This window comes from Sinocyclocheilus rhinocerous, unplaced genomic scaffold (assembly GCF_001515625.1).
Source record: "Sinocyclocheilus rhinocerous isolate Xijiao unplaced genomic scaffold, SAMN03320098_v1.1 scaffold1531, whole genome shotgun sequence".
NCBI lineage: Eukaryota > Metazoa > Chordata > Actinopteri > Cypriniformes > Cyprinidae > Sinocyclocheilus > Sinocyclocheilus rhinocerous.
The window spans coordinates 194,270-214,295 of NW_015652147.1; the positions used below are offsets into that span (position 1 = coordinate 194,270).

General features: G+C 35.9%; 1 protein-coding gene across 1 annotated transcript in view; it reads right to left on the reverse strand.

The window, feature by feature from the left end:
- LOC107713769 (protein NLRC5-like) overlaps nucleotides 1-20,026 on the reverse strand; it is a 41,046-nt gene that overhangs the window by 12,891 nt on the left and 8,129 nt on the right. The window contains 23 exon segments of the mRNA XM_016519377.1: nucleotides 763-933; nucleotides 1,153-1,326; nucleotides 1,501-1,671; nucleotides 1,828-1,998; nucleotides 9,191-9,364; nucleotides 10,175-10,339; nucleotides 10,840-11,013; nucleotides 11,676-11,849; nucleotides 12,822-12,995; nucleotides 13,229-13,399; nucleotides 13,598-13,771; nucleotides 13,919-14,089; nucleotides 14,241-14,275; nucleotides 14,278-14,416; nucleotides 14,577-14,657; nucleotides 15,025-15,198; nucleotides 15,404-15,574; nucleotides 15,741-15,911; nucleotides 16,144-16,317; nucleotides 16,422-16,595; nucleotides 16,848-17,009; nucleotides 17,206-17,379; nucleotides 17,527-17,697. Of these exon segments, the coding sequence (XP_016374863.1) occupies nucleotides 763-933; nucleotides 1,153-1,326; nucleotides 1,501-1,671; nucleotides 1,828-1,998; nucleotides 9,191-9,364; nucleotides 10,175-10,339; nucleotides 10,840-11,013; nucleotides 11,676-11,849; nucleotides 12,822-12,995; nucleotides 13,229-13,399; nucleotides 13,598-13,771; nucleotides 13,919-14,089; nucleotides 14,241-14,275; nucleotides 14,278-14,416; nucleotides 14,577-14,657; nucleotides 15,025-15,198; nucleotides 15,404-15,574; nucleotides 15,741-15,911; nucleotides 16,144-16,317; nucleotides 16,422-16,595; nucleotides 16,848-17,009; nucleotides 17,206-17,379; nucleotides 17,527-17,697 (3,690 nt within the window).

The window sequence follows — 20,026 nt, forward strand, 5'->3', positions numbered from 1 at the left end:
CCATCTCCTTTTCCTCCCGGACTCCATTTCCCACAATCCCCTGCTTGGGAACTGATTACACCCTCACCTGTTCCCGATAATCTGGACTATTTAAGTAGCACACAAACACACTCACTGGGTGAAGTCTTGTTCAGATGTATGTGGACACTACTGAGCATTTTTCCTATGTTTTTGCCTTGCCTCGCCTTGTTTCCAGTGTTGCCAATTTAGCAAATTTGTAGCTAGATTTAGCGACTTCCCCACCCCTTTTGATACATTTTTCAAACGTTTATGGACAAATATAGCAGCTTCTTGGACAACCCTTAATCTAAGTTCTCATCTTGCCCACTGATCTATATTAATCTTTATATAGATCAGTGAAATTACCATTATGATGTCATCTAATGACATTTAGCTACCAGTTTTAGCTACTTTTTAATTAAAAGCAGTTGGCAGCGCTGCTTGTTTCCTAGTTTTTGTGATCGTTTACTGCCTGCCTTGACCATTGCTTGTATTTGGATTACTCTTTTGTCTTGCCTTCTGATATTGTTGTTTGCTGGTGTTCAACCCTTCCTGTTTTGACTACGATCTGTTTAATAAAATTGCATTTGGATCTCTAGCTCTGTTGTCATGCTCGTCCGTTACACTTGCTTAGCCAACTATTTAAAGCTTAATGTCACTTCTTTTCACAAACCTCTGGATAGAAGTTTGTTTAATTTTAATGCAATACTACAGTAACAATACTAAAATAATGTAACATTTTAAACCCTGTGAAATACTCACTGAATTGTGCTGAGTTTACAGTGTTTATCCTGTAGTAGAGCAGCAAGATACTTCATGTGCATGTCTTTTAGTTTATGTTCACTCAGATTCAGCTCCCTCACATGTAGGGGATCTTTACCCAAAAGCCCAGGCACATATTTACATGCGTTCTCTGCTTCAGGACTCAAAAACCTGTAAAATTAAAAGCAGAGTTAAATTCATTCTCGCCTTTTGTGGTGTAATGAAAAATCTAGAAAACGTTTCTTAAAGCCCAAGTAGCCATTTTTTAAATCCTGAAATCACTTTAACTTTAATGCCACAACATATTGTATTATTGAAATATTTCTAAAAAAATCAGCCTGTATATATATATATATATATATATATATTTTTTTTTTTTTCACGTCTCACCTCAGTGTCTCGAGTTGACAGTTTGGATCCAGTAGTAAATCATTGAGCTGCTTCACTCCTGATGGTCCAGGATCATTTCCTCTGAGATCCAGCTCTATCAGGTGTGAAGGGTTTGATCTCAGAGCTGAAGCCAGAGCTTTATAACCTTCTTCACTGATACTGCAGTTTGAAAGTCTACAGAAAAGAGATTTGAAGTTATATTAAAAATTATTTTACAATTAATATCACTGAAGAATTGTTTAATATTGTAAAACAGTCAGTTGAGATCATCTGACAGAAACATATTTTCCCTCTAGGTTACTGGAGTAATGAACTGGAGTAAGAATGTTATTTTTAAATCAAAAAGACCTTAGTTTCTCCAGTGTGCAGTCTGTATTTTCTAATCCACTCTTGAGTTTCTTCACTCCTGAATCCTGCAAATTATTGTTGCTCATGTCAAGCTCTTTCAGACTGGAGTTTGATCTCAGGACTGTAGCAAGAGCTGAACAGCTTTGCTCTGCTAGACCACAACCACACAGCCTAAAATGTTGAACATGAGAGAAGAATTTACAAGCACATAGTATGTGATGGGAATTATATTCAGTGATCACATAGAAATATTGCATTTTGGTCACTTGATTTCTTTAAGACACTTTATCACTTTAATCTACAATAATAAATGAAAATAATACTCACTGAAGTTTGTTGAATTTACAGTGTTTATCCTGCAGTAGCGCAGCGAGCTGATTCACAGTTTTTAAGTCTAGTTTACGTTCACTCAGATTCAGCTCTCTCTCGAGTAGCAGGTTTGTGTGGAGAACACTAGTCAAATACTGATAAACGTCTGCAGCAGGACTTTGTAAAAACCTGGAGACAGATGAAATACAGTAACACATTATTTGCCGTTAGAGATGCACGTTTTGGAAAAATATTTTTTGCCATGTTTGCCATAAACATGATAAAACACATGATCAAACCGACGTGGCAGATAAAACATTTTTTCAGCAAGTACTAACTTGCATAATTTTAAAAACACTTTTCATCGTTTTGACAAAAAAACAAAAAACGTGGTTTAAACCTTTGTACATAAGCCTTTGGATGCGCGCTCACAGCCAAGACCGTGAAACAACAACAACTGGTTCAAAAATGAACGTGTTACTTTCCATACAAAGTAAAAATGTTGTATAATTAGTTTAGCTATCAGTAACATAACACATATATATATCTTAACAAGAATTAATAAACAAAAGAACTGTTTCATAAGATTCATACTCTTCAGTCATCCATGATTTTTTATTTTTATTTTTTGCATTCTGTTTTGCCAAGTCCAGGTAAACACAGACTGACTGGATAGTGATTATAGGCCTAAAGTATCGCCAAATACTGAAGAACAAGCAAGAATAATATACCATTGCTCATTCTGCGAATTATCCATATGCCCTGAGATGTAAAATGAAACTTAATTCAGTCCAGATGACCACATTTAAATAATTGTATTGTTTATGATTTAGCATTACTGCAAGAAAATGGGATGCGTGTCAGATCTGAGTCATGTGCATCAGGTCATAAAGTGACAGCAACCTAATAAATCTGCTGCAGTCTGTGTCATTAATGTTAATCAAACAACAAAAGAAAAAGAGAAAATCACTCACTTCTCTTGACTGAATACAATACAAATACAAACTTTGTTTCTATAGCACATTTAAAACAACGGTAACACTTTACAATAAGGTTGTATTAGTTAATGTTAGTTAATGCATTAGTTAACATGAACTAACAATGAACAATGCATTTGTTTAGAATTACTTAATGTTTTGTTAATGTTAGCTTACACATATACTACTGCTTCTCTTCACATTAACAGCTTAATTAGTTAACGATGGTTAATGCATTAGTTAATATGAACTAACAATGAACTATGCCTGTAAATAGCTTTATTTAACAAGCTTTATTTAATTATGCTACATATATACACAAGTTTATGTAGCAGCTAACACACACAAAGGATAAACAATACTAACTCACCATTTGGGCACTGATTTGGGCTATTGGTAAACTTAATTCTTAAGTGGAATCCATCTGAACATCAACTGATATGTTATTCATGTTTGTAGACTGTTTATTAACATGACTTACCACAAAACAAAGTATTTATTAAGGGAATTTATGAACCTTATTGTAAAGTGTACACTAGTCCAACATTAACTGATGCTTTACTAACATTTGTAGACCGTTTATTAACATGACTTAGGCCTACCACTAACAAATTAATTACTAAAGGCTGCCCCACAAAAGATTTTTAAAAGCTTATCAGATTTTCAAAATGTTAGAGTCCACAAAAATAAGTTAAAAAAAAACCCATAGATTTAACAGTTTTGTTCCTATAGTGTGTAGAGTGTCGTGACCAAGACAGCACACCACACACTAACAGATCCTATTGAGGAACCCTGCTTTAGAGTAAACAAATGGCGGATGACGTGCAAGAAGAAATGGCGATAATAATATTTGGATTCTTTTTTACCAAAAATTCGCGAGGGGGAAAAAGAAAAAGGTTTGGATGAAGTCGTGGGGACGGTGTGAATACAGCTCATTTTCTGATTGGAAATAGTTTCATTTCATGTGACAATCTACCGAGCGCGTGCACGTTTGTTCTCGGGTTTTGGCTAAATCGCCCGCGGGAATAGGATGGATGACCTACTAAAACAAAAAACATCTGATAGAGTGGACTTACTGGTTTGGAAAGCGGGATAGAAATGGTCCTCTTGGAAGACTTTTCAAGAACATGCATCGAAAATAGCACCTTTAATACGCAACGGTGACTACCAACTATTTGTCCAGCCTAACCGGACCATGCTTGCTCACTTTCAGATTCTCTTTATTTAGAAACACCTATTTCTTCTGTTTGTTCATTTATTTATTTAATTTATTGGTTCAGCATGATTGCGTGTACATTTCTGAGCGGCAAAAGTGATAGATCTGTAAAGCAATATATTGTTAGAGGGCCGTGTGTTACCGCGTCCCAAACGACTCAAAATAATAAACCACAAAGTTAACAAAACGATGCACTCCACTGTGCTGAGCGAGAGCACTTCTCTGCTGTCTTCATGTGCTATCAGGAAACTTCCTATTTCCCACTTATCAAGTTGCGATTACGAGCTCGTTGCATTCTTTTCTGTTAAAAATAACTGTGAACAGTAGTTTGTGAATGTTGATGCTTAGCCTAAATAATTTTATTGGGAGCGCCGTTCATGTGAGCACTGCTGCAGTCTTAGGCCCTCCCCAAATGCTCTCATTGGTTGAGACACGTGATGACACCCATCCCAAGCCAGTACTGATCAACATCCCACTCCTCTTGTGGTTTGTCTGTGTGTATTCAGAGCCAGTGAGCAACGGACTTTCAAAATAATAATAATAATAATAAAAACTGCGTTAATGTGTGATAAATAATTGTCGGTGTTAATTAATTAATGTGTTAACGCGATAACGCGTTTACTTGCCCAGCCCTAGTAATAATGTAATATGTAATAAAGTTTCTGAAAATGTAAGTGATGTGTGAATGGCTTTCACTCATTTAAGGTCCAGTAAAATCAATAATGACTGCTTTGAAATTAACCCACAAATGTTAGTAAAACATCAGTTAATGTTCACAAATTCCCTTAATAAATACTTTGTTAGTGGTAAGTCATGTTAATAAACAGTCTACAAATGTTAGTAAAACATGAGTTAATGTTGGACTAGTGTACACTTTACAATTGTCACACTCTGTGTCGGAGAGAATGACTGAAACATGAATCAGAGAAACCAAAAACAAGAAATGCTGCTGCCTGAACAAGAGACCTCCTTACTGAAGTGAAAGTGTTGGCTGGTGTCACTATCTCGCGAACGCGCCTACGGATCTCCACCAAATTCGGGGGATCCCTTCAGCTCGAGGGGCCCTCTCGAACGCCACCCTCCACGCGTCGGTAGCCCCCCGGGATCGCTTGATCGGTCGGCGCCAGACCGTGAATTTAACCACCCGTAACTCCCAAAGCCCGGGGGCTATCGACGCGGCGGTGGTCTCATTCGAAAGCAGGCCTCTAGATGTACACGCGATTTGCGTTCGAGAGGGTTCCTCGAGCTGAAGGGATCCCCCGAATTTGGTGCGGATTCGCCGCGCCATTATGGAGATATGGCTTTAAAGCGTTTCATCCAGGTCGCCAGTAGCAAACAATAGAGCGCGCTCTGCTGGACAAAACTAAGTAATTACACCATTTCAAGCATTTTATCTGCGTTATATGTTCTGTAAAATTCCAGGACACATTAAAACAACAAGAAAAAAAAGCATACAGTCACAAAAGTCCATATAAAACCTTAACACTCTAGCCAGTTTTAAAGGCCACGCTGAAAAGATAAGACTTCAAACTCGACTTAAACGCATCCACAGAAGGAGCAGATTTAATGTGCATAGGAAGAGGGTTCCATAAGCATGGAGCAGCCACCGAAAAAGTCCTATCACCCTTTGATCTTAACCTTGTTTTAGGAACATGAAGAATCATCTGACTAGAAGATCTCGTGTTTCTTGTATTTTGATAGGAGCAGATTTAATGTGCATAGGAAGAGGGTTCCATAAGCTTGGAGCAGCCACCGAAAAAGTCCTATCACCCTTTGATCTTAACCTTGTTTTAGGAACATGAAGAATCATCTGACTAGAAGATCTCGTGTTTCTTGTATTTTGATAGGGTATTAAAAGGTTAGCAATATATTTTGGTGCAATACCTTTAAAAACTATTAACAAAACCTTAAATTCAATTCTAAATTTGACAGGCAACCAGTGTAACGTAATAAGAACTGGGGTAATACTCTCACTTTTCTTTGTATGAGTCAGGAGTCTAGCCGCAGAGTTCTGCACTAATTGAAGACGAGATAATTGACGCTGTGATATACCAAAATATAACGAATTGCAGTAATCAATACGTGAAGATATGAAAGCATGGATGACAGTCTCCAGGTCTTTAAAAGAGAGAATTGGTTTAAGTCCCAAGTTTAATAATCCCAAGTTGATAAAACCCAGCCTTAACAACACTAGTGAGCTGTTTACCTAGAATTAAAGCCGAGTCCATGATAATGCCCAAATTCTTTACATAGTCTGCCATACTAATCGACATAGAGGTCAATCTACCTATGATTTCCTTAGATGCAGAAGAGGGTCCAAAAACAACGCACTCAGTCTTATTCTGATTTAGATGTAGAAAATTGCACGCCAACCATGCCTTGATCTCACCTAAACACTGAGCAAGTGCATTCAAGTATTGTGAGCCTTTCGAATCAATTGGGATATACAACTGAATGTCATCTGTGTAGAGATGATACATAATATTGTATTTTCGAAAAATAGAGCCTAAAGGGCACATATATATTGAGAATAAGATATGCCCAAGAATGGAGCCCTGTGGCACACCACAACGTAATTTAGCCGACGAAGAGCACAGATTTCCATTGGAAATAGAGAATGATCTGTCCTTTAAATATGATTTAAACCAATCTAAGGCAGTACCCTTAATACCAACATCCTCCAGACAGCTCAATAAAATACCATGGTCAATGGTGTCAAAAGCAGCTGTAAGATCAAGTAGAATGAGAATAACTATCTTTCCGGAATCAACTGCTAATAAAATATAATTAAAAACTTTAAGAAGGGCAGTTTCTGTACTATGAAAGGATCTGAAGCCTGACTGAAACATGTCTATAACAGCGTTTGCATCTAGATATGGACGTAGTTGAGAAAACAATTTTCTCTAAAACTTTTGATAAAAAAGGTAATTTTGATATTGGTCGATAATTACTTAAAACTGTACAATCTAAATTAGGCTTCTTCAGAAGTGGCTGCACTACTGCATGTTTAAAACAGGCTGGAACATTTCCACTAATTAAACTACTATTAAAAAGAGATTGAATAGTAGTGCCTATGACATTAAACTAATTTAACAGCAAACGAGGGGGAATAGGATCTAAGGGATGCATCGCTGGTGTAGTATGATTTAAAGGGGTCATATGATGCTGCTAAAACGAACATTATTTTGTGTATTTGGTGTAATGAAATGTGTTTATGCGGTTTAAGGTTAAAAAAACACATTATTTTCCACATACTGTACATTATTCTTTCTTCTCTATGCCCCGCCTTTCTGAAACACGTTGATTTTTACAAAGCTCATCGGTCTGAAAAAGCAAGGTGTGCTGTGATTGGTTTGAGACTTTAGTCTTTGCAACTTTACAGATCTTCTTTATGCACCAAGAGCTTGTAACACTCCAAAGAGAAAGGAAAAATTGAAATCGCATCATATGACCCCTTTAAGATATGTTCCAATTGTAATAAGGAGATTGGTTCAAAACTAGTAAAGGAACTTGAGGAATTTAACTGCAAGTCATCCGTTTTTCGAGGAATAATCTGTGCCCGGAGACTATCAATTTTATTTACAAAAAAATTGTAAAAAGTCCTCACACATCTTTTGATCACCCTCAACACAACTAACAGAAGCAGGTAAAATCACTTTATTAATTGTTTTAAATAAAATATTTGGCTTCTTTGAGTTTTGATTAATAATATTTGAAAAATAATTTGCTTTTGCAGCCTTTACAGTAGACTGAAAATGTGACAGGGCTTCTCTTAAAATTTCAAACAATATTTGCAGCCTATCCTTCTTCCATCTTAGCTCGGTCATTCGACTTGTCTGGAAATACGAATTTCATTATACATCCATGGCTGAGGCTGAGTTTTTAATTCACGATACTTTAAAGGTGCAATCTCATCTAAAATGTCAGTGCAAACTGAATTAAATGAATTAAAATACTCATCCACACTAATAACAGGATTACATAACTCTAAATTGTGGTAACATATCGAAGCTAAAAATAACTTTTGTAGCTTTAAAAAGGATTAATTTATATTTCATTTATACAGTGAAGACTATTCCGTGTCATTTTACAATTAAATAATTCAATTTCTGTTATATTTCTTACCCAAATACTACCATTAGACCTACCTGAAAATCTTAAAACACTTAATTTGTATCTTTGTTCTATTGTATTTATTTGTGTTACTGCTTGTTTATTTGTTCTTATTTTGTATGGATTGTTTACATGTCTTTAAAAATGTTCGAACTTTTTATTAGTCAGGCTAGTAGGTTTTGTTGTGGTATAAAAATTATATTTGAGAACTGTGAAATGTAAAATGTTGTTGTATAACTTTATAATACAAGGTTGCATAGGCCAAAAACAATTAAAGCAATAACTGTGACATTTATTATAATGGTTTATGTGAAGATTGTTTTAAGTATTTTTAAAGCTTATTAAAAATGATGAATTTCAATTATCCTGTAATGCTGAATGGCTTTAATTCTGGCCCAGTTTGGCTAATCAAACTTTTTCTTGTAGCTCTTCAGCATTTTTTTTTTTCATTTCAAGGTTTGGATATTTATGAACACTAATTCTTACAGAAAATAGATTCTGGTACTGTTGAACATTACATTTTTTGTTGTAAAGAATACTGTTACTAACTGTTCCAATAAATCTTCACTGTGAAGCAACAGTGAATTGTATTTGCACTGAATTGGAAATGATATTTTTGAAAAATACAATGAATTACAAGGCTGTAGAGAAAAAAGTGCACTATTGCAGACTTATATACTGAGGTTTTAATTAAATTATTTTAATATAGTCAGTCGTGAACTAATGTGGGCCGGTCTAAGGCATGACTCATTTCATCCCCAGAAATTGAGAAAAACAAATCCATTCAAAAGAATATCAGATTAAATGTATTATGTATTACAATATAAAATTATATGAATGTTAGGTGTGATTAATTGAGATTAATTACAGAATAATGTGCAATTAATTAGTTATTTTTTAGATTGATTGGCAGCACAAGTAATTACCCAAATAGTCATTTTTTTCCAAGCTTGTAAAAGGCTCTTTAGTCATTTTAGAGCTTTTATAAATGTCCTTATGATGCTTTAATTCTCTTTCAACTAAAGTTTCAAAACTACTGTATCATCACTATCATCATTATTTTAATAAAACCCACCTTAGTGTCTTCAGTGAACACTTTTTACTCTGTAGTAAATCACTGAGCTGCTTCACTCCTGATGGTCCAGGATCATTTCCTCTGAGATCCAGCTCTATCAGGTGTGAAGGGTTTGATCTCAGAGCTGAAGCCAGAGCTTTATAACCTTCTTCAGTGATACTGCAGTTTGAAAGTCTACAGAAAAAAAGGTGCAGTCAAATATGAGTTGTGGTCACTAAATATGACTAATTCATACTATAGCTGAATACATAATCAGATATGCAGATACAGTATCTCACAGAAGTGAGTACACCCCTCACATGGAAAATAATGGTGGCCACACAAAATATTGACACTTTGGGCCCAATATGGACATTTTCACTTAGGGGTGTACTCACTTTTGTGGCCAGCGGTTTAGACATTAATGGCTGTGTGTTGAGTTATTTTGAGGGGACAGCAAATTTACACTTTTATACAAGCTGTACACTCACTACTTTACATTGTAGCAAAGTGTCATTTCTTCAGTGTTGTCACATGAAAAGATATAATAAAATATTTACAAAAAAGTGAGGGTGAGATCTGTGAGTAATCTGTGAGATACTGTATACTACTTCTAGTATTATTGTAATTCATGATTAAGTTAATTATAATTATTTAATGACCACCAGGAGTTTCTTATTTGGGGGTATGTGTGGTTTGAGTTTGTGGCAAATTTCATTTTAAATGTAGGAAAATGTAATTGTAAAACAGGTTTATTATAGTTCTGAATTTATTCAGTACTGGTATATTATTAGTATTTTATTCAGAGATAACACTGATGTGAGGTTACTGAGAAGTCATAACGTTTGTTTGAAAATGTGATAAGTTTCTGCAGTGAATGAAATCACTTTATATATAATGGTAATCTTACATTTACCCCCTTCTAAATGTGAGCACATCCAATAAATATATGATACTAATGTCATAAAACAGTTTCTGCTATGATAAAAATTTAAATGTACTCACTTCAGTTTTTCAAGCTTAGATTTCGTCAGTCCCTTACAGATCTCTTTGACTCCTGAATCCTGCAGAGGGCTGTTGTTCAGGTTCATCTCTGTCAGGGTGGTTTTGGAGCAGAGAACAGTAGCTAGAACTGAACAGCTTTTACTCGTCATCTCATAACTATTCAGCCTGAACAGAAAAAGTGTTTCATTTATTGAGCATACATCAAATCATCAGATCTTTATATAGGCTCACACTTGTGCCTCACAATGGATAAAAGAGCTATCTCTAGCACTTTAGATACTGTTGCAGGTACAGCATTACAGAATGTTTGCAATATCGTCACCAAAGAACAATTGCTTTCCTTTGCTGGTATAGGACAGGAAGAGCTAACAAAACTGATCACTGCATCAAAACCAACAACATTTGTACTAGATCCTAGACGCACTAAGCTACTCCTGGATATATTAAAAAAATGATATTGATATTTATGGATAGGCATTACGATAGTTCCGATGTTATCTGTCCAACTGTTACTATATTGTTTGTCAGTGAAAAACAGTAAAATCAATGAAGTATGGAGTGCCACAAGGACCTGTCTTAGGTCCTATTTTTTTGTTGTTGCTTACATTATATATATACTGCCCCTTGGAATAGAAGTTATAATGTTTAAAATCATATTCACTCACTTTAGTTTCTCCACTTTGCAATAAGAGTCCAACAAAAGAGCAGAAATATTCTCCCAATCCTGGTCTCCTAGTTTAATTCTGCTTAGATCCAGTTCTTGCAGTAGTAATGGATTTGTACCCAGAACATCAGTGAGATACTTATACGCTTCCTCTGCAGCAGGACTTCTCAAAAAGCTACAGAAGGTAGAAGAGAATTATAGATTAGATCACTTTATTATACTTTTATACTTCTTTTCAACTTCCATCCTGATTTTGGGTCCAGTGCAGGCACAGCGCCAGAATTTTTTCTCTACCGGTGCTAAGGGGGAGCAGGACCAATACAGTATGTGGGGGTGCTAAGAAAATAATCGATATTCATGACATCAAAGTTACTTCATAAAGAAATTTTTTTTTTAATTTTTTTTAATAAAAGCAGCTATGGTACAAACCACATTTAAAAGAATACTTTTAAATTTTATTTGGCCAAAGAATAGACATGTTCAAAAAAATATATACAAGCTTAATACAAGTGACCATAAGACAACGGGGGCTAAACCGGGGCTATTTAAAATTCTGACGGGGCTATAGCCCCCCCTAGCCCCGGTGTAGCGCCGTCACTGGTCCAGTGTAGTATTAAATTCATAGTTATGATAACTGCAATGTAAAAAAATTGTCATTATTTTGTTTTACATTATGTTTGTCTCATAAAACTTGTGTCAGACTTGTGAAATTCAGTTTCTTAAATTCCTCTTCCTGTCATTCAAGTCTACACCAGCTCATTTGTCCTCCCTAACATGTGGCATGCCCCTGACTCCATGCTTGTGGCTTATTTTGGAATATTTGAATGCTTTTATTACCTGATGGTCTTTAATTTACTCGTTCCACCCGCAAACAGACTAAAGAACCATTGTAGTCCTGATGGTCCAGGATCGTTTCCTGTGAGATCCAGCTCGAGCAGGTGTGAAGGGTTTGGTTTCAGAGCTGAAGTCAAGATTTTGTAACTTTCTTCAGTGATACTGCAGTCTGAAAGTCTGTATATGGGGAAAAAAAGCTCATGTTAAGTACAGCATGTTCTATGCTAAATACACAAAATACACATGCATGAAGTAAAATGTCTTCTTTTTTTTATTTTTTATTAAAACGAATCAAAACCTAAATAGAAAAATACATTTTCATAGAAAGTGGCAAAGCGTGCCTTGATAACTTATTTTAATATTTGAAAAACTTTCACCAGATATAAAACTGACTAAAACCATAAAAACATTTTCCTTAGTTCAAATAAAATATAGGAAAAAACAAACTTATTTTATTTCAGTTATTTGCCAAGACAACATTTCTATTTTTAGTTGAAGTACTAAAATAACAAACTTCAATTTAAAAACATAGAATTTTAGTAATTTTTGTTGTTTTTTATATCTAAGGTTAAATGAAAAGGTGTAACAAGTTATGCTCTGTTTTTTTTTTTCAATATGTTTAGCTCGTTTCCCTGACTTAGTTTTCCTTTGCTCTCATTTTCCCGCCACCAGTTTGTTTCCATGGTTACAGATTAATTAGCTCTCACCTGTTTATATTCAGTTATTTATCTTGTCTTGTATTTATCTAAGCTGCGTTTGTTCTGTTCAGTGGTCAGTTCTCGTACACGTATTGTTAGTTTGTTTTGTTTTCTGAAATTAGCTTTGTTGCTCTGTTTTTCTGGATTTAGCTTTGCCATTTCTTTTAAATAAATCACCTTTGCTGCATGTAGATCCTGCTTCATCTATACTGCATACTAGCCGTGACAAAATGGAAAATATTTAAAAAAAAATTTTTACTTTAGTATATTAATAACTACTATAATAGTATATTAAGCAATATTGGTCTCATTTTAATTTTTAAATATTTCTTACAATATTTAAAGATAATATAGTCAAAATGTAGAGTAGTTAAAATTAAAACAGATTTGGAAATTCCATTTATGCAATCTAATCAAATGAACAAAAATGTAGATAAATGAAAATACGCACTTTAGTTTCTCCAATCTGCACTGTGGATTTTTCAACATAAAACAGATATTCTGCATTCCTGTTTTTCCTAGTTTATTTCCACTCAGATCCAGCTCTGTCAGGTTTGAAGGGTTTAATTTGAATGCTGATGTCAGAGCAGAACAACCTTCTTCTGTAATACTGTTATTATTCAGCCTGCAGAGAAAGAGAACAAAGACAGGAATTGTTCTTTAATTTATCAAAAATCCTATTTAATGAAACTAGTCATAATTGTTTCGGCTTATATTATTGTCATTTTTAAGTTGCTCTAATGAAAAAGGTAAATTAATATATGTGTTAATCCTAACCAATTATCAAAAAATACAATAAAAATTTGTTAAAGATATTTTAATGCAAACACCAATATGAAAACCAAGTAAAATACTCACTGAATTATGCTCAGTTTACAGTGTTTATCCTTTAGTAGAGCAGCGAGTGGCTTCACTTTCTTTAAGTCTAATTTACGTTCACTCAGATTCAGCTCTCTCACGAGTAACGGGTTTTCACCCACAACTCTATTCACATACTGAAAGGCTTCATCTGCATCAGGACTCAAAAACCTGCAGAAGAGAAAATGAAACAGGAACTTAGTTCTTATGGTACAATGTAAAATATAGAAAATATTGCTTAAAACGCAATATTCAGGTTTTTATCCTGAAATAACTCACTTTGATGCAACAACTGTTTTAGTGCAATCAAATTTATATAAATTAACCACCTACATGTAATTTATTTTGTATTATTTCATCAGGTCTCACCTCAGTGTCTCGAGTTTACACTTTGGATCCAGTAGTAAATCATTGAGCTGCTTCACTCCTGATGGTCCAGGATCATTTCCTGTGAGATCCAGCTCTATCAGGTGTGAAGGGTTTGATCTCAGAGCTGAAGCCAGAGCTTTATAACCTTCTTCAGTGATACTGCAGTCTGAAAGTCTGGAAGAGAAATGAAAATGTTACAATCCACTAATTAATCCATTCTAAACAATATTATCTCCTAAAAAGCTTGTTAATTGAACAAATTGAAAAATTATTTTCAAACAAAAGACCCAGAGACTTTTAATATGTTGTACATCATCTCACCTGAGTTTCTCCAGTTTACAATTATCTGTCAGTCCATGAGAGAGCAGCTTCACTCCTGAATCCTGCAGATTGTTATTACTCAGGTCAAGATCCTTCAGACTGCTGGAGTCTGAACTGAGAACTGAAGCAAGATCTGAACAGCTTTCTTCTGTTAGTGAACACTTACTGAGCCTAAAAAATAAATAAATAAATAAATACATCAATAATGAAGACATAATCGTACCATTAGCGATGCTTAATTTTGCACATCACCAAATGTGCAAATATTCCTGTGATCATTGTAGTGTTCAGTGTACTGTAGATGATGGTGAAATGAACTCACTTGAGTATCTTCAGCTCACACACAGGATTCTTCAGTCCCTAGCAGAAAGTTTCTCTCCATCCAGGTCTCCTAATTTATCTCCACTCAGATCCAGTTCCTTCATTAATAATGGACTTTCACCCAGAACTTTAGTGAGATACTCACACGCTCCCTCTGCAGCAGGACTTTTAAAAAACCTACAGGAAGTAGATGCTAATTGTAAATTAAAAAATCTTGCTAAAATGTGATTCTTTTTGCAGCTCTCATCTTCCTTAAAGGCAGTGTTGCAGCATAATGGCTAGAGGTTATTTTCTGTTGCATGTACAATTTAAAAAAATATTTGAAGTCTTTAATCACCTGATGTTCTTTAATTTATAGCTTCCATCCAGTAGTAAATCATTGAGCTGCTTCACTCCTGATGGTCCAGGATCATTTCCTCTGAGATCAGCCGCACCGCACGGATGCGCTGTTTTCGTTCAAATCACATGTAGAAATACATGTAGAAAACGTATCCTTGTGTCGCGGCTGACACAGTATAGCGTACGCTGCTTGCGTTCAGCGGATTTTCTGACGATGTCTTTCATACTTTTCTGGACCTTGACAGTGTAAGTTACTTGGCAGTCAATGGGACAGTCACAAGCCTCCCGATTTTCATCCAAAATATCTTAAATTGTGTTCTGAAGGCGAACAAAGCATTTACGGGTTTGGAACGACATTGGGGTAAGTGATTAATGACAACATTTTCATTTTGGGGTGGAGTATCCCTTTAAGTAGTCAAATAGTGAAGCAGTGGGGAAATACATACTTAAGTTTTTCCAATCTGCACTGTGGATTTTCCAACAGAGGACAGATCTTCTCAATTCCGGAGTTTCCTAGTTTATTTCCACTCAGATCCAGCTCTGTCAGGTTTGAGGGATTTGAATTAAACGCTAAAGTCAGAGCAGCACAACCTTCTGCTGTAATACTGTTATTATTCAGCCTGCAGAGAAAGAATACAAAGACAGGAAAAATTATTGTTTATTTTAACCACAACACGCAACTATAATAACAAAAGGTTAAATCTATATGATTGTTTAACTAATTTTAGCGCTCACATACTTCAAAGAACAGCAATGTCATTGTTTGATTAGACTTCAAACATTTACAGACAGTTTGCAAAATATAAAACGATGTAAGATACTCACATCAGTGTGTTGAGTTTACAGTGTTTATCCTGGAGTAGAACAGCAAGCTTCTTCACATTTTTGTCTCCTAGTTCACGTTCACTCAGATTCAGCTCTCTCACGAGTAACGGGTTTTCACCCACAACTCTATTCACATACTGACAGGCTTCATCTGCAGCAGGACTCAAAAACCTGCAAAAGAGAAAATGAAGCAAGTTAAATTCAATACACTACTAAATTTGGTGTAACGAAACATAGAATCTAACTATATATAAAATGAGTTATCTTTGATTTACTTTTTGCATGCATTCATGAAAATATTTCTAAAAAGAATATGCATTTTTTCATCATATCTGACCTCAGTTTTACTTTACAGTTTGGATCCAGTAGTAAATCATTGAGCTGCTTCACTCCTGATGGTCCAGGATCATTTCCTGTGAGATCCAGCTCTATCAGGTGTGAAGGGTTTGATCTCAGAGCTGAAGCCAGAGCTTTATAACCTTCTTCACTGATACTGCAGTCTGAAAGTCTAGAAGAGAACAACAAATGCATTAACTACTCATTGAATAATAACACAATTCCATTTAAACAATGTCAATATTTTTCTATACAAATTATGTATTAAACCATTTTTACAACTGTAAGTGATGTTACAGACACAGATAATGTAAAAACCTATAATGAAAGTGTCACATTTACCCTTCTATTAACCTTACTTTTGGAGACTGGTGGATGTTAATTTAGATTAACCAAATTCAAACCTGAGTATCTGCAGTGTGCACTGTGAATTTCCAAGTAGAGTGGAAATTTCCATTACTCCAGAGTCTCCAAGTTGATTCCCACTCAGGTCCAGCTCATTCAGGTTTGAGGGGTTTGAATTAAAAGCTGAAGCCAGAGCAGTACAATATTCTTTTGTAATACTGATAAAATTCAACCTATAGAAGAGAGAACAAAGTAAAAAAACAAAATCAACAAGATTTCCATAAATTAGTTGTTTTGCAGCACTGTGCATTTGTTTTATATATTAAGATTTACTTACTTCAACTTTTCCAGTCTACACTGTACATTCTCAAACAGAGTAGACAAGTTCTTCATTTCTGAGTCTCTGAGTTTAGTCCCACTCAAAACCAGCTCTTTCAGATTTGAAGGGTTTGAATTTAAAGCTGCTACCAGAGCACAACAATCTTCTTCTGTGATAGAGCTGTTATTCAGACTGCATAAAGACAAACTAAATTTCAGTTTTCCCTACATTAAGGCGTGTTATCTTTCAGTCCATTACAGCTTCACTCCTGAATTTTTAATGGTCTCAAAGCTTGTCTCTCACATGTCGTTATTATTACTTGTATCACACATACTGCTGTATGTGACAACTGATGTCATGGATGATTACAAATACATAGTAATTCAAATATCACTTCACTCCTCGAAAAACACTAAAATGTGTTGTCCTGATGGCAATACTTACATCAGTATGTTAAGTTTACAGTGTTTATCCACCAATAGAGGAACCAGCTGTTTTGGGTCTAGTTCACGTTCACTCAGATTCAGCTCTCTCAGGAGTAACAGGTTTTCACCCAAAACTTTAGTCACATACTGGAAGGCTTTCTCAGCATCAGGACCCAAAAACCTGCAGAAGAGAAGCTTAGTTTGAATTCAGTTCACAAAATGTAGTGTATCATCTAATTATAATAGAAAAAAAAGCGTGAAATGGTTTATCTTTAATTTACTTTAATACAACAGATTACATTAGTGAAATTATGTTGTCTATAATAAAATAAGTAGTCTACATGTAATTTATTTTGTATTATTTCATCAGGTCTCACCTCAGTGTCTCGAGTTTACACTTTGGATCAAGTAGTAAATCATTGAGCTGCTTCACTCCTGATGGTCCAGGATCATTTCCTCTGAGATCCAGCTCTATCAGGTGTGAAGTGTTTGATCTCAGAGCTGAAGCCAGAGCTTTATAACCTTCTTCATTGATACTGCAGTTTGAAAGTCTGGAAGAGAAATGAAAATGTTACAATCCACTAATTAATCCATTCTAAACAATATTATCTCCTAAAAAGCTTGTTAATTGAACAAATTGAAAAATAATTTTCAAACAAAAGACCCAGAGACTTTTAATATGTTGTACATCATCTCACCTGAGTTTCTCCAGTTTACAATTATCTTTCAGTCCATGAGAGAGCAGCCTCACTCCTGAATCCTGCAGATTGTTATTACTCAGGTCAAGATCCTTCAGACTGCTGGAGTCTGAACTGAGAACTGAAGCAAGATCTGAACAGCTTTTTTCTGTAACCGTACACTCAACAAGCCTGCAAAAAACAGCTTGTCAAAATATACACTTTGTAATATGTGCTGTATACTGTACTGCTGCAGTATACTTGCTTGTCTCTCACAGGTCTTATTATTGGCTAACATATAGCTAGTTGGGTATGGTAATGTTTTCTGATTATTACTCCTTGTCTCTTTCAAAATGAGCCATGCCACAAAAATGTAGTTATGTAGTATATGCTAGAAAGACGCAAACACAGGATTACTTGAGCAACATAATAATAGAGATGCCTCAGAGGATTACTAGACATTGCACAATGCCAAGTTGTGGAAAAACAGTTTTTGCATTGCCTTCCTTGTTATTCAACATAGTCGGCACTGCATCATCTTTTATTTTCAATCTCTCTCTAAAAAACAAAGCCAGTTTTGAGCTTTTGAACTGTCTTGTTTAGAAACTGATCCATGTGTCACTATTGCTTTGTTACATATAATTTGATTTGTACTGTGAATTTATGTTTTTAACCTAAATTACCCATATTGTTTTCAGAGTACATCACAGCAGATTGTCAGTCATCCATCTATAATTTTAATATGCAAAACTGTTACCCAATCATAGCAGTGGGCATTTACTTCCAAGTCTTGAATGTGGCACGCCTATCAAAACGGCATGTGTTTTAAAGAGAGGGACAAAAACCAGATAGAAAATAGCCTACTACTTCTAAACTATGATGTATTTTTATGTAAAAATCTTGCTAGCATAGGGGAACCTAATGCACACTGCACAATTTTCAAAGTCATCAGATGACTGTTCTTCTCACACTATGTGTGTCACGAATCCGGTCCATGAACTTCCGTCTGCTTGCCACCAGAGGTCACCCTTCCATTACATTGACTCTCGCACTACACAAACTGTTGCATGTCATCCCGGACTACATATCCCATCATCCATTGCACTGATTGCACACAGCTGTAACCAATCACACATTCACTATATAACACTCACTCAGATCCCTTTCAGGCTGCCGAGTATTGTATGCGCATATCGCTAGTTGTGATAGCTACGTTACGGAGCCAACTTGAAGTTTCATAGTCTTAGCCTAGTCTTGCCTTGTCTGAGTCCTCGTGTTCTGATCTTTGCCTGTGCACTTTGGATTACCTCTCTCGTCTTGCCCTGTTCGGATACTGTTTGCCCCTGCCTGGACCTTTGCTTTGTACCTGGATTATCTCTCTAGTCTCGCCCCATCTTTAGGGCTACTAAAGTTTTTCAGTCAAGAGCAGTGAGTGATTTTCTGTCTTTCTGTTGTTGCTTGATTAACATCAATGACTCGGACAATAGCAACTAAATTAGGCTGCTATCCCTTTAAAACCGAATGCACAGCTGCAATGGATGCAATGTACTGATACACGTTCTCCCTACTGTTTACGTTCACTTAAGACGTAATCAACTGTGTTTACATGAATACTCGTCAAAACGGATAATTCAACATAATTTTGTGTGTAATTCTCCGTTCATGCGACGCAAAAGAGTACTCGCGCGCTGTGAGACGCGCTTTGTGTGTACGGTGTCTGCGCTCAGAAAACTGGACCGAATTGAGTTCTCTCTTGCGTTGTCAGATTTATCCATATGTCTGCTCTTCTCTTACTCCCACATATTGACATTTTTTTAACGTTTTATGCGACGTGCAGCAAGTGTATTTTAGCTTATGTCCCGCCGGTTCATATGTAGGCCTACGCATAACCTCAGAGCCACGCAGCAGATTCGTTCTGAATGAATCTCTTCCCAAATCGTCCCTCCCTAACATTTTTGTCTCGTTTTTATTCGTTGACGAAATTGTCAATAGATTTATGTGATAGTTTTTGTCATTCAAAAATAATTTTAGTTCGCTATCGTCTCGTAGTTGATGACAAATTATTCGTCAACGAAATTAACACTGATAGGAAGAACGTCTCAGGTTACTTATGTAACTTATGTAACCACCAAAACGAGACACTGCGTCCTCTAGGGGTCGCTATGGGGAACACCTTCAGTGTGACCGGTGTCTGAAGCATATATCTAAAAACGACAATAACATTGGCTGCCGACAGCCTATGACGTCACTACCGGTGCGACTATAGTATAAATAGGCACTGGGAGAACACGTCATCCGCTTCTTTGTCTGAAGCTTGCGTCTAGGCGAACACGTCATCCGCTTCTTCATCTGAAGCTTGCGTCTGAAGCATGGCAGGAAACCGAAAGGACGCAGTGTCTTGTTCCCTACTCAGGGAACCATGGTTACATTCCCTTTCAAGGGAACTTCGAACTGCGTCCTCTAGGGGTCGCTATGGGGAACGGTATACCCACGCCACCATGCTGAGGGGAGTGCATGCCAG